This window comes from Nerophis lumbriciformis, linkage group LG24 (assembly GCF_033978685.3).
Source record: "Nerophis lumbriciformis linkage group LG24, RoL_Nlum_v2.1, whole genome shotgun sequence".
Classification (NCBI taxonomy): domain Eukaryota; kingdom Metazoa; phylum Chordata; class Actinopteri; order Syngnathiformes; family Syngnathidae; genus Nerophis; species Nerophis lumbriciformis.
In genome coordinates, this window is record NC_084571.2 from 2109994 (window position 1) to 2130435 (window position 20442).

Genomic DNA, 20442 nt, shown 5'->3' on the forward strand with positions numbered 1-20442 from the left:
TGATAATTCGAAATTGTTTAATTTTCCTCATATAAGACAGCAACTAGTTAACATGTTCAACCAGGGGCGCCGCTAGGGATTTTGGGCCCCATGAAAAGAATCTTTACAGGGCCCCCAACACAGTGTCATTATTTTTTCTGTATTATAATTTCATCATCATTAGGGGCCTCTCTGGGCCCCCCTCCATCATGGGCCCCTAGAATCCGTCTCCTTTACCCCCCCTTTTCGGCGCCCCTGTGTTCAACACAGGAAGTGAAAAAATAAGTCAGTAATCAGCTGATACATGGAGAAGGGTTAGGGTTGAATAAACTCTGTTTCCTTTTCCGACATGTTGAATTGTGCAAGTGTACACTCGCAAAGTCCCTGAATGTGACTTTTTAAAGCATTTCCAAACAATTATGCCAGTGCAAGCTTGCAGCACTCAGAGCGTACAATGTCCCCTTTTGTCAGTTCCCTGCACATTTAAGGCGGAATTCTTCTGGCGAGAAATCATCCGATTCCCCGGGGAGAAGAGCGTGCGAATATCAAAAGTGGATGTCGTCTTTACACTTATGCAAATCGTCACGTCTGTCAATGCCAGGGAAAATCAATAAACGACGCAAAAGCTGCCTTGTTGCGGTGAAATGCTCTGAATGTGAAGTGAAGTGAATTACATTTATATAGCGCTTTTTCTCAAGTGACTCAAAGCGCTTTACATAGTGAAACCCAATATCTAAGTTACATTTAAACCACTGTGTGTGGCACTGGGAGCAGGGGGGTAAAGTGTCTTGCCCAAGGACACAACGGCAGTGACTAGGATGGCGGAACCGGGGATCGAACCTGCAACCCTCAAGTTGCTGGCACGGCCGCTCTACCAACCGAGCTATACCGTCCCACAATGCTTTGATTTGAATTTGGAGCTTAAATTGGGATGATAAAAATGTTACGCTGCAGTTTGATTTTCCAGAGAAATGTCATGAATGACAAATATCATAAGGGCAAACTGAAAAATACTGCACCTTTTCACCTTCATCTTATTTTTACTGAATACACATCCAAGTAGCTTAAAAGTCCCGCAAACAAACACATTTAAAGTTTTTTTTAGCTAAAAAATACAATTATATTTCCAGCTTGCTGTCAATTTTTCGTTTCTCACTTCCAATTTGAACCTCCGTGCACTAAAAAGTAATAATCTTAATCACAGGTGTCAAACTCAAGGTCCGGGGGCCAGATCTGGCCCGCCACATCATTTTGTATGGCCCGCGAAAGACTGGAAATAATGTGCATCGATGAAGCGCTTTCTCTTTTCTTACTAAATGTATTTGTTCTTTCCATTTTGACAGAAAACATACATGTAAAGTAGGGAAGGGATTAATATGGCCCCATTCATAATCATTTTGCAATGCAGTCTGCTAAAAAATATGGAAAGCGCCACTCTACATAGCAAATGACGCTGTGGTCAAAGTTAAAAGTGCCACAAAAACCATTAAGATATTTAACAATCTACTGCCATCTGGTGGTTAAAGTGGATAGTGCACCCTACTCAATTCGTCACGTTTCGTGTGTCAGGTAATCAGTGAGGAATGGGGCCATAAAATCCTCTTCCTACTGTAGCCTATGTTTTAAACTTTCTCCAATAATGCAACAATATTATGTTATCATACATTCCAAATTTTTTATTTTTTTTTTGTCAAAAATTTAAATAAATATTCAAATATCTACTTGACTCAAAGCAAGCTATTTATCAAGGTGTATGCTGTAAAAATGACAATAGATTTTACGGTAAAATAAATTGGTAGCTCAGTCGCCAGAATTTTGCTGGGAAAAAAAAACAAAACAAAACTCTGCTACCGTTTTTCCATTTACAGTTATACACCGTAAAAACAATGACCAAAGATTTTACTGTAAAAAAAACAAACAGTGGTCATGTTTTTCCATTTACCGTATTTTTCGGACTATAAGTCGCAGTTTTTTTCATAGTTTGGCCGGGCTGCAATGCGACTTATATACAGGTAAAAGCCAGTAAATTAGAATATTTTGAAAAACTTGATTTATTTCAGTAATTGCATTCAAAAGGTGTAACTTGTACATTATATTTATTCATTGCACACAGACTGATGCATTCAAATGTTTATTTCATTTAATTTTGATGATTTGAAGTGGCAACAAATGAAAATCCAAAATTCCGTGTGTCACAAAATTAGAATATTACTTAAGGCTAATACAAAAAAGGGATTTTTAGAAATGTTGGCCAACTGAAAAGTATGAAAATGAAAAATATGAGCATGTACAATACTCAATACTTGGTTGGAGCTCCTTTTGCCTCAATTACTGCGTTAATGCGGCGTGGCATGGAGTCCATGAGTTTCTGGCACTGCTCAGGTGTTATGAGAGCCCAGGTTGCTCTGATAGTGGCCTTCAACTCTTCTGCGTTTTTGGGTCTGGCATTCTGCATCTTCCTTTTCACAATATCCCACAGATTTTCTATGGGGCTAAGGTCAGGGGAGTTGGCGGGCCAATTTAGAACAGAAATACCATGGTCCGTAAACCAGGCACGGGTAGATTTTGCGCTGTGTGCAGGCGCCAAGTCCTGTTAAAACTTGAAATCTCCATCTCCATAGAGCAGGTCAGCAGCAGGAAGCATGAAGTGCTCTAAAACTTGCTGGTAGACGGCTGCGTTGACCCTGGATCTCAGGAAACAGAGTGGACCGACACCAGCAGATGACATGGCACCCCAAACCATCACTGATGGTGGAAACTTTACACTAGACTTCAGGCAACGTGGATCCTGTGCCTCTCCTGTCTTCCTCCAGACTCTGGGACCTCGATTTCCAAAGGAAATGCAAAATTTGCATGGCTGGGTGATGGTTTGGGGTGCCATGTCATCTGCTGGTGTCGGTCCACTCTGTATCCTGAGATCCAGGGTCAACGCAGCCGTCTACCAGCAAGTTTTAGAGCACTTCATGCTTCCTGCTGCTGACCTGCTCTATGGAGATGGAGATTTCAAGTTCCAACAGGACTTGGCGCCTGCACACAGCGCAAAATCTACCCGTGCCTGGTTTACGGACCATGGTATTTCTGTTCTAAATTGGCCCGCCAACTCCCCTGACCTTAGCCCCATAGAAAATCTGTGGGGTATTGTGAAAAGGAAGATGCAGAATGCCAGACCCAAAAACGCAGAAGAGTTGAAGGCCACTATCAGAGCAACCTGGGCTCTCATAACACCTGAGCAGTGCCAGAAACTCATCGACTCCATGCCACGCCGCATTAACGCAGTAATTGAGGCAAAAGGAGCTCCAACCAAGTATTGAGTATTGTACATGCTCATATTTTTCATTTTCATACTTTTCAGTTGGCCAACATTTCTAAAAATCCCTTTTTTGTATTAGCCTTAAGTAATATTCTAATTTTGTGACACACGGAATTTTGGATTTTCATTTGTTGCCACTTCAAATCATCAAAATTAAATGAAATAAACATTTGAATGCATCAGTCTGTGTGCAATGAATAAATATAATGTACAAGTTACACCTTTTGAATGCAATTACTGAAATAAATCAAGTTTTTCAAAATATTCTAATTTACTGGCTTTTACCTGTATGTTGTTTTCCTTCTTTATTATGCATTTTTGACAGGTGCGACTTATACTCCGGTGCGACTTATACTCCGAAAAATACGGTATAGTAATATGCTGTAAAACCATTGTAAATTTGATGGTAAAATTCTGGAAATTGAGTTGCTAGTTTTTTACCATAAAATCTACCTTTTTTTTTACTGTGTTTGAAAAAAAAAAATTATGTTAAAATTATCGTTATTTGCGCAACATATCATATTATAATTAGTATGAGGCAAATCCTTATATATCTATATTTATATATTATTTACGGCCGTCTAAGGGTAGCATACCTATACTGGACGCAGCAAGCAGGCATGCAAATGTGGTGAAAATACGGTTACTGTGGTGTTCTGATCCTTTATTCAAAGTCAAATAAACGACTGCAGGCTGGTTTTCGTGTCTGTTTGCACGCTTGTGTTCAACTCCATTGAAACCGGAACGTTTAAATGCACCATGAGGCCTTCCTCCCAGCAAGACACATCAAACATTGGTACAGTGGCGTGCTGGTATTGATTACCAGGTACTGTGTATGGGTTGAAATGTGAAAGGTACCATCCCCTGGGCGTGTCCTTCTATGCGTGTGCTTAATCAGGCATCAGAGACCTTTAGACTCATAAAAACATAAAAATGACGCTCCTTCAACAAAGTGTCACACGCGTGTTTCCCCAGAACAAAACGTGAAATGTTCTTATAGGAGATTTAAAAGATGGCGAGCAGCGAGCTGTCGGCAAGTAAGTCAGAACATTCTATTTGAAAATGTTGTGTACAGACCTGATACTTTTTGTCAGACTGCTGAACCCTCTGGACATGCCCAGGAATTTAAAGCTACTTTATTGAGAAGACTGTTTCAATCAATCAATCAATCAATCAATCAATCTTTATTTATATAGCCCTAAATCACAAGTGTCTCAAAGGGCTGCACAAGCCACAACGACATCCTCGGTACAAAGCCCACATACGGGCAAGGAAAAACTCACCCCAGTGGGACGTCGATGTGAATGACTATGAGAAACCTTGGAGAGGACCGCATATGTGGGTAACCCCCCCCCCCCTCTAGGGGAGACCGAAAGCAATGGATGTCGAGTGGGTCTGACATAATATTGTGAGAGTCCAGTCCATAGTGGATCCAACATAATAGTAAGAGTCCAGTCCATAGTGGGGCCAGCAGGACACCATCCCGAGCGGAGACGGGTCAGCAGCGCAGAGATGTTCCCAGCCGATGCACAGGCGAGCGGTCCACCCCGGGTCCCGACCCCCGGACAGCCAGCACTTCATCCATGGCCACCGGACCTGTGCCCCCCCCCCTCAAGGAAAAAGGGAGCAGAGGAGAAAAGAAAAGAAACGGCAGATCAACTGGTCTAACAGGGGGGCTATTTAAAGGCTAGAGTATACAAATGAGTTTTAAGATGGGACTTAAATGCTTCTACTGAGGTAGCATCTCTAATTGTTACCGGGAGGGCATTCCATAGTACTGGAGCCCCAATAGAAAACGCTCTATAGCCCGCAGACTTTTTTTGGGCTCTGGGAATCACTAATAAGCCGGAGTTCTTTGAACGCAGATTTCTTGCCGGGACATATGGTACAATGCAATCGACAAGATAGGACGGAGCTAGACCGTGTAGTATTTTATACGTAAGTAGTAAAACCTTAAAGTCACAGTTTAGCCCTGTAATAATCATTCATTTGATTGGCAATGCACACTACATTGCAGAGAACTCTTAGAGAAATACAACATAGGAGTTGGCTAAAAGATAAGAAATGCAGAAAAAAACATTTAGTAATCAAGTAATCAATCTTTCGATTAGTTTTTCTGCTTTCCTTCCCTCTCCTGCTTCTTTATGTTGTCTCATCTTAACTGCTCTCCAAAATCTAAACAACGGACTTGATCAACTGGCCTCTCGACAGAATTGACAAGATCTGTTATGATTTGGATTTCGATGTTTGTGTTACGAACTGGTAAAAGGGGTGACCCCGGGATGCAGAGACGGGAGGCAAGTTTGAATAACAAAAAATGAATACATTTAATAAGTCCAAAAAGTGTAACAAAAAGCGATGGGGCAAAAATGCACACTAGTGATGGGTCCGGCAACACCGGTGCATTGGCGCATGCGTCGGGCTCATAGAGCAAAACCCTGTTTCGGTGCGCGTACCGCTTTTAGAAAGTCACGTGACCGATCATGAGCTGTTTGGGTCACGTGACCAATACGCGAACTGTGTCGCACTGACGCCTGCGCGCCAAACTGTTTTTATAAGGAAACGCATCTGTCAACGAGATGCTGCTGCCAACAGAATCGTCGCACTTCTGTCGTTGGTCATTTCTAATTTATCGTCGTCGGAGATCATGGAGCAGCCTCAGGCAAAAAGAAAGATTTCCGCCGTGTGGGAATATTTTGATCATATATCGGAAAATTTTTTATTTGTGTTAATTTCCTTGTCGTTTCATCCTCTTCTCTCAAAGTTTCCACTTGATCTACAGGTAAAAGCCAGTAAATTAGAATATTTTGAAAAACTTGATTTATTTCAGTAATTGCATTCAAAAGGTGTAACTTGTACATTATATTTATTCATTGCACACAGACTGATGCATTCAAATGTTTATTTCATTTAATTTTGATGATTTGAAGTGGCAACAAATGAAAATCCAAAATTCCGTGTGTCACAAAATTAGAATATTACTTAAGGCTAATACAAAAAAGGGATTTTTAGAAATGTTGGCCAACTGAATAGTATGAAAATGAAAAATATGAGCATGTACAATACTCAATACTTGGTTGGAGCTCCTTTTGCCTCAATTACTGCGTTAATGCGGCGTGGCATGGAGTCGATGAGTTTCTGGCACTGCTCAGGTGTTATGAGAGCCCAGGTTGCTCTGATAGTGGCCTTCAACTCTTCTGCGTTTTTGGGTCTGGCATTCTGCATCTTCCTTTTCACAATACCCCACAGATTTTCTATGGGGCTAAGGTCAGGGGAGTTGGCGGGCCAATTTAGAACAGAAATACCATGGTCCGTAAACCAGGCACGGGTAGATTTTGCGCTGTGTGCAGGCGCCAAGTCCTGTTGGAACTTGAAATCTCCATCTCCATAGAGCAGGTCAGCAGCAGGAAGCATGAAGTGCTCTAAAACTTGCTGGTAGACGGCTGCGTTGACCCTGGATCTCAGGAAACAGAGTGGACCGACACCAGCAGATGACATGGCACCCCAAACCATCACTGATGGTGGAAACTTTACACTAGACTTCAGGCAACGTGGATCCTGTGCCTCTCCTGTCTTCCTCCAGACTCTGGGACCTCGATTTCCAAAGGAAATGCAAAATTTGCATGGTTGGGTGATGGTTTGGGGTGCCATGTCATCTGCTGGTGTCGGTCCACTCTGTTTCCTGAGATCCAGGGTCAACGCAGCCGTCTACCAGCAAGTTTTAGAGCACTTCATGCTTCCTGCTGCTGACCTGCTCTATGGAGATGGAGATTTCAAGTTCCAACAGGACTTGGCGCCTGCACACAGCGCAAAATCTACCCGTGCCTGGTTTACGGACCATGGTATTTCTGTTCTAAATTGGCCCGCCAACTCCCCTGACCTTAGCCCCATAGAAAATCTGTGGGGTATTGTGAAAAGGAAGATGCAGAATGCCAGACCCAAAAACGCAGAAGAGTTGAAGGCCACTATCAGAGCAACCTGGGCTCTCATAACACCTGAGCAGTGCCAGAAACTCATCGACTCCATGCCACGCCGCATTAACGCAGTAATTGAGGCAAAAGGAGCTCCAACCAAGTATTGAGTATTGTACATGCTCATATTTTTCATTTTCATACTTTTCAGTTGGCCAACATTTCTAAAAATCCCTTTTTTGTATTAGCCTTAAGTAATATTCTAATTTTGTGACACACGGAATTTTGGATTTTCATTTGTTGCCACTTCAAATCATCAAAATTAAATGAAATAAACATTTGAATGCATCAGTCTGTGTGCAATGAATAAATATAATGTACAAGTTACACCTTTTGAATGCAATTACTGAAATAAATCAAGTTTTTCAAAATATTCTAATTTACTGGCTTTTACCTGTATTAGAATTCAAAATCTCTTCAAAATGATTCTTAGTTTACTATTCATATTTTCTGCAGGTTAAATGTCTCATTTGTACGACAGAATTGTCGTACATTAACAAATCCACCTCCTCAATGCTGTCAGCGGGAGAAATAATAACTAAGAAGAGAAATCGTCTAAAATTTAATACGTTGGAAAAACAGTTTAAAAATAAATAAAAATGTGTATAAAAAACAAAAAAAACCATTCCCAGTCCACAAGCATCCTCATTCACAACACATTATCTTAGATTTCCATGTTATGATACATGTTCACATTATTTATTGACTGTATCTAAAAAAGATAAAAATCTATTTTTATTTAAATGAAAATATGAAATAATTAGGGATGTCCGATAATGGCTTTTTGCCAATATTCCGATATTGCCCAACTCTTTAATGACCGATACCGATATCAACCGATACCGATATCAACCAATATATACAGTCGTGGAATTAACACATTATGCCTAATTTGGACAACCAGGTATGGTGAAGATGAGGTACCGGTACTTTAAAAAAAATAAATAAATAAATAAAATAAGTTAAATAAATTAAAAACATTTTCTTGAATAAAAAAAGAGTTAAACAATATAAAAACAGTTACATAGAAACTAGTAATTAATGAAAATGAGTAAAACTAACTGTTAAAGGTTAGTACTATTAGTGGACCAGCAGCACGCACAGTCATGTGTGCTTACGAACCATAATATTAATAACAGAAAGAAACAACCCTTTTGTGTGAATGATAGTAAATGGGGGAGGGAGGTTTTTTGGGTTGGTGCACTAATTGTAAGTGTATCTTGTGTTTTTTATGTTGATTTAAAAAAAACAAAAAAAACAAAAAAAACCCGATACCGATAAAAAAACAAAACGATACCGATAATTTCCGATATTACATTTTAATGCATTTATCTATAGAAATAATCCTAAATGAAATACAATGACTTAGTTTATATTATTGTATATACTAGGTCATAAAATCAGTGTCAGTTGAGTCGGTCCATAGGTTGCCTGTAGGGATTTTTAATGTCCAGCAGATGTCAGTATTTAGTGACACAGCGTCGACACAGTATCAATACAGTTTTGCAATGTGTTGAAACGCTTCATGACGCCTCATCAACCCATCACTAATGCACACCATGAAATACTAACTAAAACAGTAGTGATGGGTCCGGCAACACCGATGCATCGGCGCATGCGTCGAGCTCATAGAGCGAAACCCTGTGTCGGTGCGCGTACCGCTTTTAGAAAGTCACGTGACCGATCATGAGCTGTGTTGGTCACGTGACCGATACGCGAACTGTGTCGCACTGACGCCTCCTCTGTGCCCTGTGAGCGGCTCTTTTCTACAGCCGGTGAAATAATAACTAAGAGAAATCGTCTAAAATGTAATACGTTGGACAAACTTTTTTTTTTTTTTTTTTTTTTTTAATAAAAATGTGTAAAAAAATAAAATAAAATAAATTCCCAGTCCACAATCATCCACAACACGTTCTCTTAGATTTCCATGTTATGATACATGTTCACATTATTTATTGACTGTATCTAAAAAAGATAAAAATATATTTTTATTTAAATGAAGATATGAAATAATACTAAATGAAATACAATGACTTGGTTTATATTATTGTATATACTAGGGCAGGGGTCACCAACGCGGTGCCCGCGGTCACCAGGTAGCCCATAAGGACCAGATCAGTCGCCCGCTGGCCTGTTCTAAAAATAGCTCAAAGAGCAGCACTTACCAGTGAGCTGCCTCTATTTTTTTAATTTTATTTATTTACTAGCAAGCTGGTCTCGCTTTGCTCGACATTTTTAATTCTAAAAGAGACAAAAATAGAATTTGAAAATCCAAGAAAATATTTTAAAGACTTGGTCTTCACTTGGAAAAAGCGGTAGAAAATGGATGGATGGATGGGTCTTCACTTGTTTAAATAAATTCATTTATTTTTTTTACTTTGCTTCTTATTACTTTTAGAAATACAATTTTAGAGAAAAAATACAACCTTAAAAATGATTTTAGGATTTGTAAACAAATATACCTTTTTACCTTTTAAATGTCTTCCTCTTCTTTCCTGACAATTTAAATCAATGTTCAAGTAAATTTATTTATTTTTTTATTGTAAAGAATAATAAATATTTTAGCTTCTGGTTTTTCGACGAAGAATATTTGTGAAATATTTCTTCATACTTACTATGATTAAAATTTAAAAAAAATATTCTGGCAAATCCAGAAAATCTGTAGAATCAAATTTAAATCTTATTTCAAAGTATTTTGAATTTCTTTTAAAATTTTTGTTCTGGAAAATCTAGAAGAAATACTGATTCGTCTTTGTTAGAAATATAGCTTGGTCCAATTTGTTAAATATTCTAACAAAGTGCAGATTGGATTTTAACCAATTTAAAACATGTCATCAAAATTCTAAAATGTATCTTAATCAGGAAAAAATTACTAATGATGTTCCATAAATTTTTTTTTTAATTTTTTCAAAAAGATTCAAATTAGCTAGTTTTTCTCTTCTTTTTGTCGGTTAAATTTTGAATTTCAAAGAGTCGAAATTGAAGATAAACTATGTTTCAAAATTTTATTTAAATTTTTTTCGTGTTTTCTCCTCTTTTAAACCGTTCAATTAAGTGTTTTTTTTCATCATTTATTCTTTACAAAAAACCTTCCGGAAAAGGAAAAAAAAAATGTACGACGGAATGACAGACAGAAATACCCTTTTTTTTTTAATATATATAAATTTATTTATTTAGCTATTCTTGTTTAAATCACACTTACGTGTAACTTACAAATGACAATATATTTATTTATTTAATTGTGTATCAAACTGGTAGCCCTTCGCATTAATCAGTACCCAAGAAGTAGTTTTTGGTTTCAAAAAGGTTGGTGACCCCTGTACTAGGGCATCAAATCAGTGTCAGTTGAGTCGGTCCATAGGTTGCCTGTAGGGATTTTTAATGTCCAGCAGATGTCAGTATTTAGTGACACAGTATCGACACAGTATCAATACAGTTTTGCAATGTGTCGAAGCGCTTCATGACGCCTCATCAACCCATCACTATAAAACAGGTTCCTCAGTGGTCGACAGGGGAAAAAACTCAGCACAGCATAATGTCCTTGCTGCCAAAAGGAGGCTGGGAAACAAACACAACAAGGTTAGAAATAACAGGACTAAGGAGAAATAACGTACCAGGACTGACGAGGCGAAGTAAGCGCATGCACGTGGGAGGTGCAGGATAAAATAATCGGCAAGACCCAGCTGTGGGTGACGAGCTTAAATACTCCTCTGAAGAAATAGGTTGCAGGTGTGCCTTAGTGTACGCCACTCGCTGGAGACTAATGAGCTGAGGAAACATCACAATAAAAAGAGAAGGCAGGGAAATAAAAACACAACAGTTTGTGTATTCTTCTTCTTAGTTTAGAGCAGTGGTTCTCAAATGGGTGTACGCGTACCCCTGGGGGTACTTGAAGGTATGCCAAGGGGTACGTGAGATTTGTTTTTAAATGTCTGTCAAAAAAAACTGTGAAAAGAAATGCAATAATGCAATATTCAGTGTTGACAGCTAGATTTTGTGTGGACATGTTCCATAAATATTGATGTTAAAGATTTCTTTTAGAATCCAGATGGATCTCTATTACAATCCCCAAAGAGGGCACTTTAAGTTGATGATTACTTCTATGTGTAGAAATCTTTATTTACAATTGAATCACTTGTTTATTTTTCAACAAGTTTTTAGTTATTTTTATATCTTTTTTTCCAAATAGTTCAAGAAAGACCACAACAAATGAGCAATATTTTGCACTGTTATACAATTTAATAAATCAGAAACTGATGACATAGTGCTGTATTTTACTTCTGTATCTCTTTTTTTCAACCAAAAATGCTTTGCTCTGATTAGGGGGTACTTGAATTAAAAAAATGTTCACAGGGGGTACATCACTGAAAAAAGGTTGAGAACCACTGGTTTAGAGGACTGTTATGTTTTTCAATGCTTCTTTGCTCCCTTGGTTTTGTTTCTTGGCTGATTAGCGTCCTCCCCTTTATATTCTGGTGTTTTCCCTGTCTTACACTGCAAAAACTGAAATCTAAGTAAGATTAAATATCTCAAATAAGGGTGATATTTGCTTATTTTCAGTCTGATAAGATCATTCTTCTCACTAAGCAGATTTTATGTTAGTGTTTTACTTATTTTAAGGGTTTTGGTCCTAAATGATCTCAGTAAGATATTACATCTTGTTGCTGAGATTTGATGACCTATATTGAGTAAAACATGCTTGAAACTAGAATATCAAGTGTTGCAAAGCTGTGTCATCAACACAAGTATAAAACTACTTTTTTAAAGTAATAATTTCTTGTTTCAAGCATGAAAAAAAAAATCATGACTATGACACAATTGTGTCTCATAATTAAAACAGATGACAGCCAAATGGACTTTGCTGTTTTATTTTCAATAAAACAATAGAAAATACGTACTCATATAGTAGTACAGTTGTTATTAGTGAGAATATACTTATTTTAAAGGTATTTTTGGGTTCTTTGAGGTTAGCTAATTTTACTTGTTTTGGAAAGTCTTGACAAGCCGAATTTTATTGTTCTATTGGCAGATAATTTTGCTCAGTTCAAATAAAATACACCTAATTTTTGTATTTTTTCTTTTCTTGTTTTTGAACACTGACTTTTTGCAGTGTAGTTGCAGGTCCATTGTTTGCTGTACGCTACAAACGGCGGTTTGTTTGTTGGTTTTGTTGTTTATTTTAATGCTACCTATGTCTGCACTTTGTTATTCTTCATGCTACGCTAAGCTAGCACCAGTTTGTGTCACATTGCCTTGTGTATTGAAGTAAAGAAATCTTCTTACCTTCACGCTGCCCGAGGTCCTCCGCATCTTTGGAATCGCAAATACTTCACAACATGCCATCATACGACAAGATTGGATTTGTCCTGACAAAACATTTGACGCCGAGAGAAGTGGAGGGTCGTGTGCCTGTCGATTCTTTCAGTCGAGGATGTAAAGACATCTACCTATTTGGAACCATGATAACAGATCATCTGCTGATCGTAGTAAGCGTTGCCCTGGTGTATCAACGGAAGATGCTGGCAGAGGTCCAAGGTAGCCTAAAGCTGCCAGAAATGATTGAAGGATGGGCAGAGCTATGGGCATTTAGGCTTTTATGATTTCTTAACTAAATCACAAATTGGACAACATCTTGGAGAAGCTGTCTGCTCTGCATGACAATGTTATGATGAATTTGAGGACCAGGAACGGACGATTAGAGTGAAATGTTTAAATTAGTTTTTTTTCATCTAGATTTTGTCCCTCCCGCTATAAAGGCTTGGCAAGGTCAATGTTACGAGAGCGCCCTAATAGGAAAGCGCAGCGAAGAAGGTCAAAATTCCTTGTACGTCTCTCACGGACACACACCCGTTGTTTGTTGACTTTTGTTGGACTGACCGGCTGTGTCATCGCCATAACACTCGGCAAGAGCACAAAGGTCAAAAGACAAGGGACTCTTCAGGCTTACGTACGCATACGCGCATCCACGCAAAATACACGCCACACACACACGTAAGCCCACCCTCTACATCACGCATCTTCGTCGTATCACCCCTGCGGTATGGTGCTCAACAGGGCAGTGCCCCTGGTGCCGTAATATGTTAATTTGTGCTTTGCTCAAGTTTTTTTCCTGGTCTCAAACCGAGCCACCCCATCACAGGAGCTTATTTTGGATTTACTTTTTGCTCCTCCTCCTCCCCACATGCTTACCTTTTTTCCCCAACTGTGTACGGGGCGTCGCCCTTCTGGCGACCAATCATTCTTCCTGTTCCGTCTACCGTGCCTACTGAATGTCTGTTCTTGGACGGGTTAATTACGTTGTACGTTTAAAGCTCCATTATAGCCTGATCGTGTATTTTAGTTAAAGTAATTGAAATAAACACACTTTTTTTTTTTTTTGCTTTACTACAACAGTGCAATCTCACTTTTAAAATGTGTGCATAATTGTTTTTTTTAACAAAAAATAAATAAAATCATTGTTTGCCGCCACACACACACACACACACACACACACACACACACACACACACACACACACACAATTTTTAATATTTATGTTTATACTATGATGGTCGTTTAATTTAATGCAAAAGCTCATTCGACTGTTTAAAAATAATAAGTTATTTCATAAAGTTTTGCTATAATCGGAATCAGAAAAGTTTCCTTAATAATAATGTTTGATTGTTATTACCACTTTGTGATGACTGATTGGCTGGTAAAGATCACTACTGCCACCTAGTGGGCTCCAACTAACCTAATACAGTAAAACCTCGATTTACAAACTTAGTTGATTATTGAACTGGTTTTGTAAATCAAAAAGTTCTTATAGTGAAGCAAATTTCTCCTTAAGAAACAATGTAAATATGAATAATGCATTCCAGCTTTGACAAAAGTCCATATTTTAGTGAAGGTTTGTACACTTTGAACACAATATAAAGTGCTGTACAGTACTGTATGACAAACAAACATAACAAGGGGGTGATGATCACCTTATCTTTACTAACAGGCTAAAACAACAACAAGCTAAACTGTGCTGTATGCGCTGCGCTGCTAACACGCGCACTCACACAGAAGTCCTTTTAGTGCCCTCACAAACAATCAGAAATCACAAAAAGCCATAACTTTAACAACCATATTGCTACGATGGTAAACATTTAAAAAAGTTAAATCTACTTACAGTATATACCGCCACAAAGGAGCAGCTCACGAAAGTAGAGAAGGAAGCAGACGGAGGGGCTGGGGGAAGGTCCTGTGTGCACTGACAAAATATAAGATAAAAAGACGACATTTTAGGGAAAACTACAAAAAAAACAACTACGGAAATTGCATAGACGGATAATTTTACTTGATAAGAGATTCTAAATTAAGATTTTTATGCCTAGAAATCAGCAGGACTTTTAAGATAGAAATAAAGTATTTTGTTCTGAAAATAAACATCCTCGAGATGTCGCAGAAAATTTTCTACGTGGGGAAAACCAAAATATCCTATTTGAATAGTTATTTTCAAAATGTAAACATTTTAAACAACAATAGAGAATATATAATGATTCGTGCTAAAATTAAGATCAGTTAATGACTAAAAATAAGTGACTAGCTCTTAAAAGTAGGGACATTTTTAGAAATAAAATTTCACATCTTGGCCAAGTGTGTGTGTGCTCTTGGAAGAGGCGCCACTGAACAGGAAGTAGTCAGTGAAATAAGTCCGCTTTGGCATTTTTCCCAGAAAAGTCGGCTCTCATCACAATTAAAAACTTGCTATGGTACGAATAACAGCGAGCACAAAATGGCTGCCGGCGGGACACAAAATGAATGAAAGAAGCGTTCGTACACAAAGACATATTTGGCTCGATTTAAAAGTTCAGGACCCGATTAGGTTTCGAAACAAGCTCCTGGACTGTGTGCGATCATAACTGTTCTTACTCTTTTGTCCATGTCAGCAGACGGCTGGTGTCCGCCACAGTTGAAGATCGTGCTTCTGGGAGGCAGGAACTCAGGGAAGAGCTCCTTAGGAAACCTCCTGCTTGGCAAAGAGGAGTTTGCCACCAAGGAGAGGACCACATGCTCCAGGAGGCTGTCCCAGGTGGGGCGATGCTGGCTGACGGTGGTGGACACCCCCGGCTGGTGGTGCGACTTCACCGCAGCGGAGACCACCCGGCTGGTGAGGAGCGAGATCCAGGCCAGTGTCCCTCTCTGCGCCCCCGGTCCGCACGTCTTCCTGGTCGCGGTCAAGTCTGGCTCGGACTTCACTGAGAGGCGCCGCCGGGCCCTGGAGGAGCATGTGAGTCTCCTGGGGGAGCGGGTCTGGACTCACTGCCTGGTGGTCTTCACCTCCACGGACAAGGAGCGGCGAGGGGTCGCGGAAGGGGCCGGGGTACGCTGGCTGAAGGACAAATGTGGACAAAGATGTCTCAGCTTGAGCCGTGTACGTGACGCTTCAGAGCTGGTGGAGAACATCCAGAGAATGGTCGCGGGAATTGGAAACAGAGTCTTCGAAATGACGGAGGACGTCTGCAAGGCCATCGCGGACCAGAAGAGACGAGTGGAGGAGGACGCCCACGCCAGGTTTCTGATGATGAAGACTCAGAGGTCCGTCATGAGAGGTTAGAGGACACTGGCAGGTCACCTTCCTGGTGCTTCGAGGGCTATTCTTGGGTAGACTCTGGTACAAGTCAGAGGTCAGGACTAGGATCAGGTTTGGTGTTGGGGTTTTGCTGCTAAATTGTGTAATTAAAGTCAGTAGATTTGATGGTATAAAAATGGCAGAATATTGCCGTAAAAATAACAGTGGTACCGTTTTTTAATATACAGTAATGCTCTGTAATAACAACAAACGTCGATTTTAGGGTGAAAAAATGGCAGCTAAGTGGTTCGAAGTTTACGGTAAGATACCATTTTCCATTTACAATAATATGCTGTAAATACAACAGTTGTAGGAATAACAGTAAAAAAATGGTAAATTAGTTGCCAGAATTTTATTTGCAAAAATAAAAGGGGTTTAAAAAAAGACATTTCAGTCGACAAAATCTTACCGTAAAAAATGGTACAGGTTCACGGTAAAAACAAACCAAATGGCAGCTGAAATTTTACCATTAAAATTCAAAGTGGTAAAGTTTTTCCATTTAAAGTAGTGCAGACTGAACAGTTGTAGATTTTACCCTCCAAAAATTGGTAGCTCAGTTGCCAGAATTTTACCATAAAAATACACGTTTTTTATTTTACCGTTTTTTCCATACACAGTAATGCACTGTAAAAAAACCCGTAGATTTACGAGAAAATACCCCACAAAAAAACCTGCCAGCACATATTTTTACTGTAAAATTTAAAATCATACAGTTTTTCCATTTACAATAATACGCTGTAAGTACAACAGTTGTAGGAATTACAGTAAAAAAACTGGTAGCTTAGTTGCCGGAATTTTGTTTGCGAAAATAAAAGTGGTACTGTTTTTTTCCATTCACAGTAATGCACTGTAAAAACTTGGACTGTAGATTCTACAGCATAAAAAAAATGCATTTCAGTCGCCAGAATTTTACCGTAAAAATAAAAGTGGTACCAGTTTTTTTCCATACACAGTAATGCACTGCAAAAACGACCGTAGATTTACGGGAAAATACACCACAAAAAAAACCTGGCAGCACATATTTTTACTGTAAAAATAAAAATTGTACTGTTTTTCCATTTACAATAATACGCTGTAAATACAACAGTTGTAGGAATTACAGTAAAAAACTGGTAGCTTAGTTGCCGGAATTTTGTTTGCGAAAATAAAAGTGGTACCGTTTTTTTCCATTCACAGTAATGCACTGTAAAAAAAATGGACCGTAGATTCTACAGCATAAAAAAAAAGCGTTTCAGTCGCCAGAAGGATCGTAGATTCTACAGCATAAAAAAGGCGTTTCAGTCGGCAGAATTTTACCGTAAAAAAAGGTACAGGTTCACGGTAAAAACAAACAAAATGGCAGCTAAAATTTTACCATTAAAATTCAAAGTGGTAAAGTTTTTCCATTTAAAGTGGTGCAGACTGAAAAAACAACAGTTGTAGATTTTACCCTCCAAAAATTGGTAGCTCAGTTGCCAGAATTTTACCGGAAAAATAAAAGTTTTTTATTTTACCGTTTTTTTAATACACAGTAATGCACTGTAAAAACGACCGTAGAATTACGGGAAAATACCCCACAAAAAAACCTGCCAGCACATATTTTTACTGTAAAATTTTAAATCGTACAGTTTTTCCATTTACAATAATACGCTGTAAATACAACGGTTGTAGGAATTACAGTAAAAAACTGGTAGATTAGTTGCCGGAATTTTGTTTGCGAAAATAAAAGTGGTACTGTTTTTTTCCATTCACAGTAATGCACTGTGAAAACCAGGACCGTAGATTCTACAGCATAAAAAAAGGCATTTTAGTCGCTAGAATTTCACCGTAAAAAATGGTACAGGTTCACGGTTAAAACAAACAAAATGGCAGCTAAAATTTTACCATTAAAATTCAAAGTGGTAAAGTTTTTCCATTTAAAGTAGTGCAGACTGAAAAAACAACAGTTGTAGATTTTACCCTCCAAAAATTAGGTAGCTCAGTTGCCAGAATTTTACCGTAAAAATAAAAGTTTTTTATTTACCGTTTTGTTTTCCATACACAGTAATGCACTGTAAAAACGACCAGAAAATACCCCACAAAAAAACCTGCCAGCACATATTTTTACTGTAAAATTGAAAATCGTGCAGTTTTTCCATTTACAATAATACGCTGTAAGTACAACGCTTGTAGGAATTACAGTAAAAAACTTGTAGGTTAGTTGCCGGAATTTTGTTTGCGAAAATAAAAGTGGTACCGTTTTTTTTTCCCCATTCACAGTAATGTACTGTAAAAACCAGGACCGTAGATTCTACAGCATAAAAAAAGGTGTTTCAGTCGGAAGAATTTTACCGTAAAAAATGGTACAGGTTCACGGTAAAAACGAACAAAATGGCAGCCAGAATTTTACTGTAAAAATTCAAAGTGGTAAAGTTTTTCCATTTAAAGTAGTGCAGACTGAAAAAACAACAGTTGTAGATTTTACCTTCCAAAAATTGGTAGCTCAGTTGCCAGAATTTTACCGTTTTTTTAATACCCAGTAATGCACTGTAAAAAACGACCGTAGATTTTACAGCATAAAAAAGGTCTAAAAATGGTCCAGGTTCACGGTAAAAACGACAAAAAAAACGCACAAAATGGCAGGCGGAATTTTTACCGTTAAAATGAAACGCGGTGCAGTTCTTCCATTTCCTGTTGAAGATGTACACAGACTACTCTAAGTTAGAGCTTTGTGTGTTTTCCAGACCGGGTGCGTCCTCTCACTGATGTCCGGATTGTTCTGCTTGGAGCCAAAGGTTCCGGAAAGACGTCAGCGCTCAACACGATCCTGGGCCGGGAGGAGCAGGTGTCGTCGGGGAGAACGTCCAGCTGTGCGGTGGCAAGAGGCGTGGCCTTCGGGAGACGGGTGACGGTGGTGGACACGCCCGGCTGGTGGATGAACTACTTCAGCGACGAGAGCGCCGTCTTCGATCGGAGACAAATCCAGCTGGGTCCGTCCTTGTGTGCCCCCGGTCCTCACGTCTTCCTGCTGGTGGTCCGCGTGGACCGGGCCTTCTCCGAGACCTACGAGAGGGCGGCCGAGGAGCACCTGGAGCTGCTGGGCGGGGACGTCTGGAGGCGCGTCATGGTGCTGTTCAGCTTCGGCGACTGGCTGGGCGGGACCACCGTCGAGACGCACATCGAGAGCGAGGGCGAGCCCCTGCGCCGGCTGGTGGAGCGTTGCGGGAACCGCTACCACGTCCTCAACAGCAGGACACGAGGAGACGGCTTCCAGGTGAGGGAGCTGGTCGGGAAGATGGAGGAGGTGGTGGCGGGCTGCGGCGGCCGGCATCATGAAGAGGACCCGACGCGTGTGGCCCAGCTGGAGAGGACGATGAGCGCTGACAGGACGAGGGCCCGGCACAGACTGATGAGGAGGACGGCGGCCGGCGTGCGCCTCGGTGAGCCAAGCTCTGTATTATTTATAAACTTGCTCCCGTCCACCAACATGGGCTTGTGGATGTTTCAGAGAAGCTCCGCCCCCTCAGAGAAGTCACCTTGCTGCTGGTCAGCGACAGGAAGACGGGCAAGAGCTGCTGCGGAAACACCATCCTGGGGGAAGACCGCTTCCCCGCTGACCGCCGGACTACTTCCTGCGCCCAGGAACGAGGCAGGATAGGTGACAGAGTGGTGACGGTGGTCGACACGCCCGCCGGCTTCCGCGTGACCCCAGATCTCCTGAGGACGCCCTGCGCCGTGCTGCTGGTGGTCAACGCCAGCTCCTCGTTCTCCGAGCACCGAGGAGTTGCGCTGGAGGCTCAGCTGGAAGGGGGCGGGGACTCGGCCTGGGGCAGGGCGCTGGTCCTGTTCAGTCACGGCGACTGGCTGGGGGACGCCGGCATCGAACAACGCATCGAGAGCGAGGGGGCGGCGCTGCGCAGGCTGGTGGACAGGTGCGGGAACAGGTACCACGTGCTGGACAACAAGCGGCGGGGGGACGGCGGGCAGGTGGTCCGGCTGATGACGCAGGTGGACGAGATGATGGCGGATTCTCGTCACGAGAGGACACCGCACACGCTCTGCAGGAAGGATCCACGTTTGATGCCGAGCGAAGGGCAGCAGTCTTCACATGACGGTGAGTCCTAATCAACGTTTTGTGTGTGTGTGTTGGGTCGGGGGCGGTCTGGCGTTCGAGTGTTTTTGTGGATTGCCCAGAAGTCTGAGGCGAGCGCCAATCATTGGAGAAACCCTCCACACATACATAAGACGCCTCCAACGGGGACCTACGACGCATGGTCTTAAAGACAGTAGTGTTCACTGCTAAGCTCGTTATCAAGGGGTTCCCGTCCCAAATGATCAAATATCGATCCCACATTTTTAAAATGTATTTTGCCCAGAGGGGGAGCACTTCAAATGTTTACACACACTTGTTGTTTCATATGTTGACCAGAGGGGGAGCACTTCAAATGTTTACACACACTTGTTATTTCATATGTTCACCAGAGGGGGAGCACTTTAAATGTTTACACACACTTGTTATTTCATATGTTGACCAGAGGGGGAGCACTTTCAAAACCGACATACAGTCTATTTGAAAAATTCCTCCTTTTTGGGACCACCCTAATTTTGATAGATTTCACCACCAG

The 20442-nt window shown here is 40.5% G+C and overlaps 1 protein-coding gene across 1 annotated transcript; it reads left to right on the top strand.

Annotated features, from left to right (window-relative positions):
- Positions 1-12719: 12719 nt before the first annotated feature.
- On the top strand, positions 12720-19942 carry LOC133620689 (GTPase IMAP family member 8-like). The gene is made up of 4 exons (XM_061982291.2): positions 12720-12795; positions 15177-15839; positions 18562-19257; positions 19326-19942. Exons 1-4 carry the CDS (start codon positions 12720-12722, stop codon positions 19940-19942), a joined length of 2052 nt encoding a protein of 683 aa, XP_061838275.2.
- The last annotated feature ends 500 nt before the right edge of the window (positions 19943-20442 follow it).

Coding starts and splice junctions, on each gene's coding strand:
- LOC133620689 (XM_061982291.2), top strand. CDS start 12,720: ATGATAACAGATCATCTGCTGATCGTAGTAAGCGTTGCCCTGGTGTAT. Junction 12,796..15,176: donor GATGCTGGCAGAGGTCCAAG/GTAGCCTAAAGC, acceptor TGTCCATGTCAG/CAGACGGCTGGTGTCCGCCA. Junction 19,258..19,325: donor GGCGGCCGGCGTGCGCCTCG/GTGAGCCAAGCT, acceptor TGGATGTTTCAG/AGAAGCTCCGCCCCCTCAGA.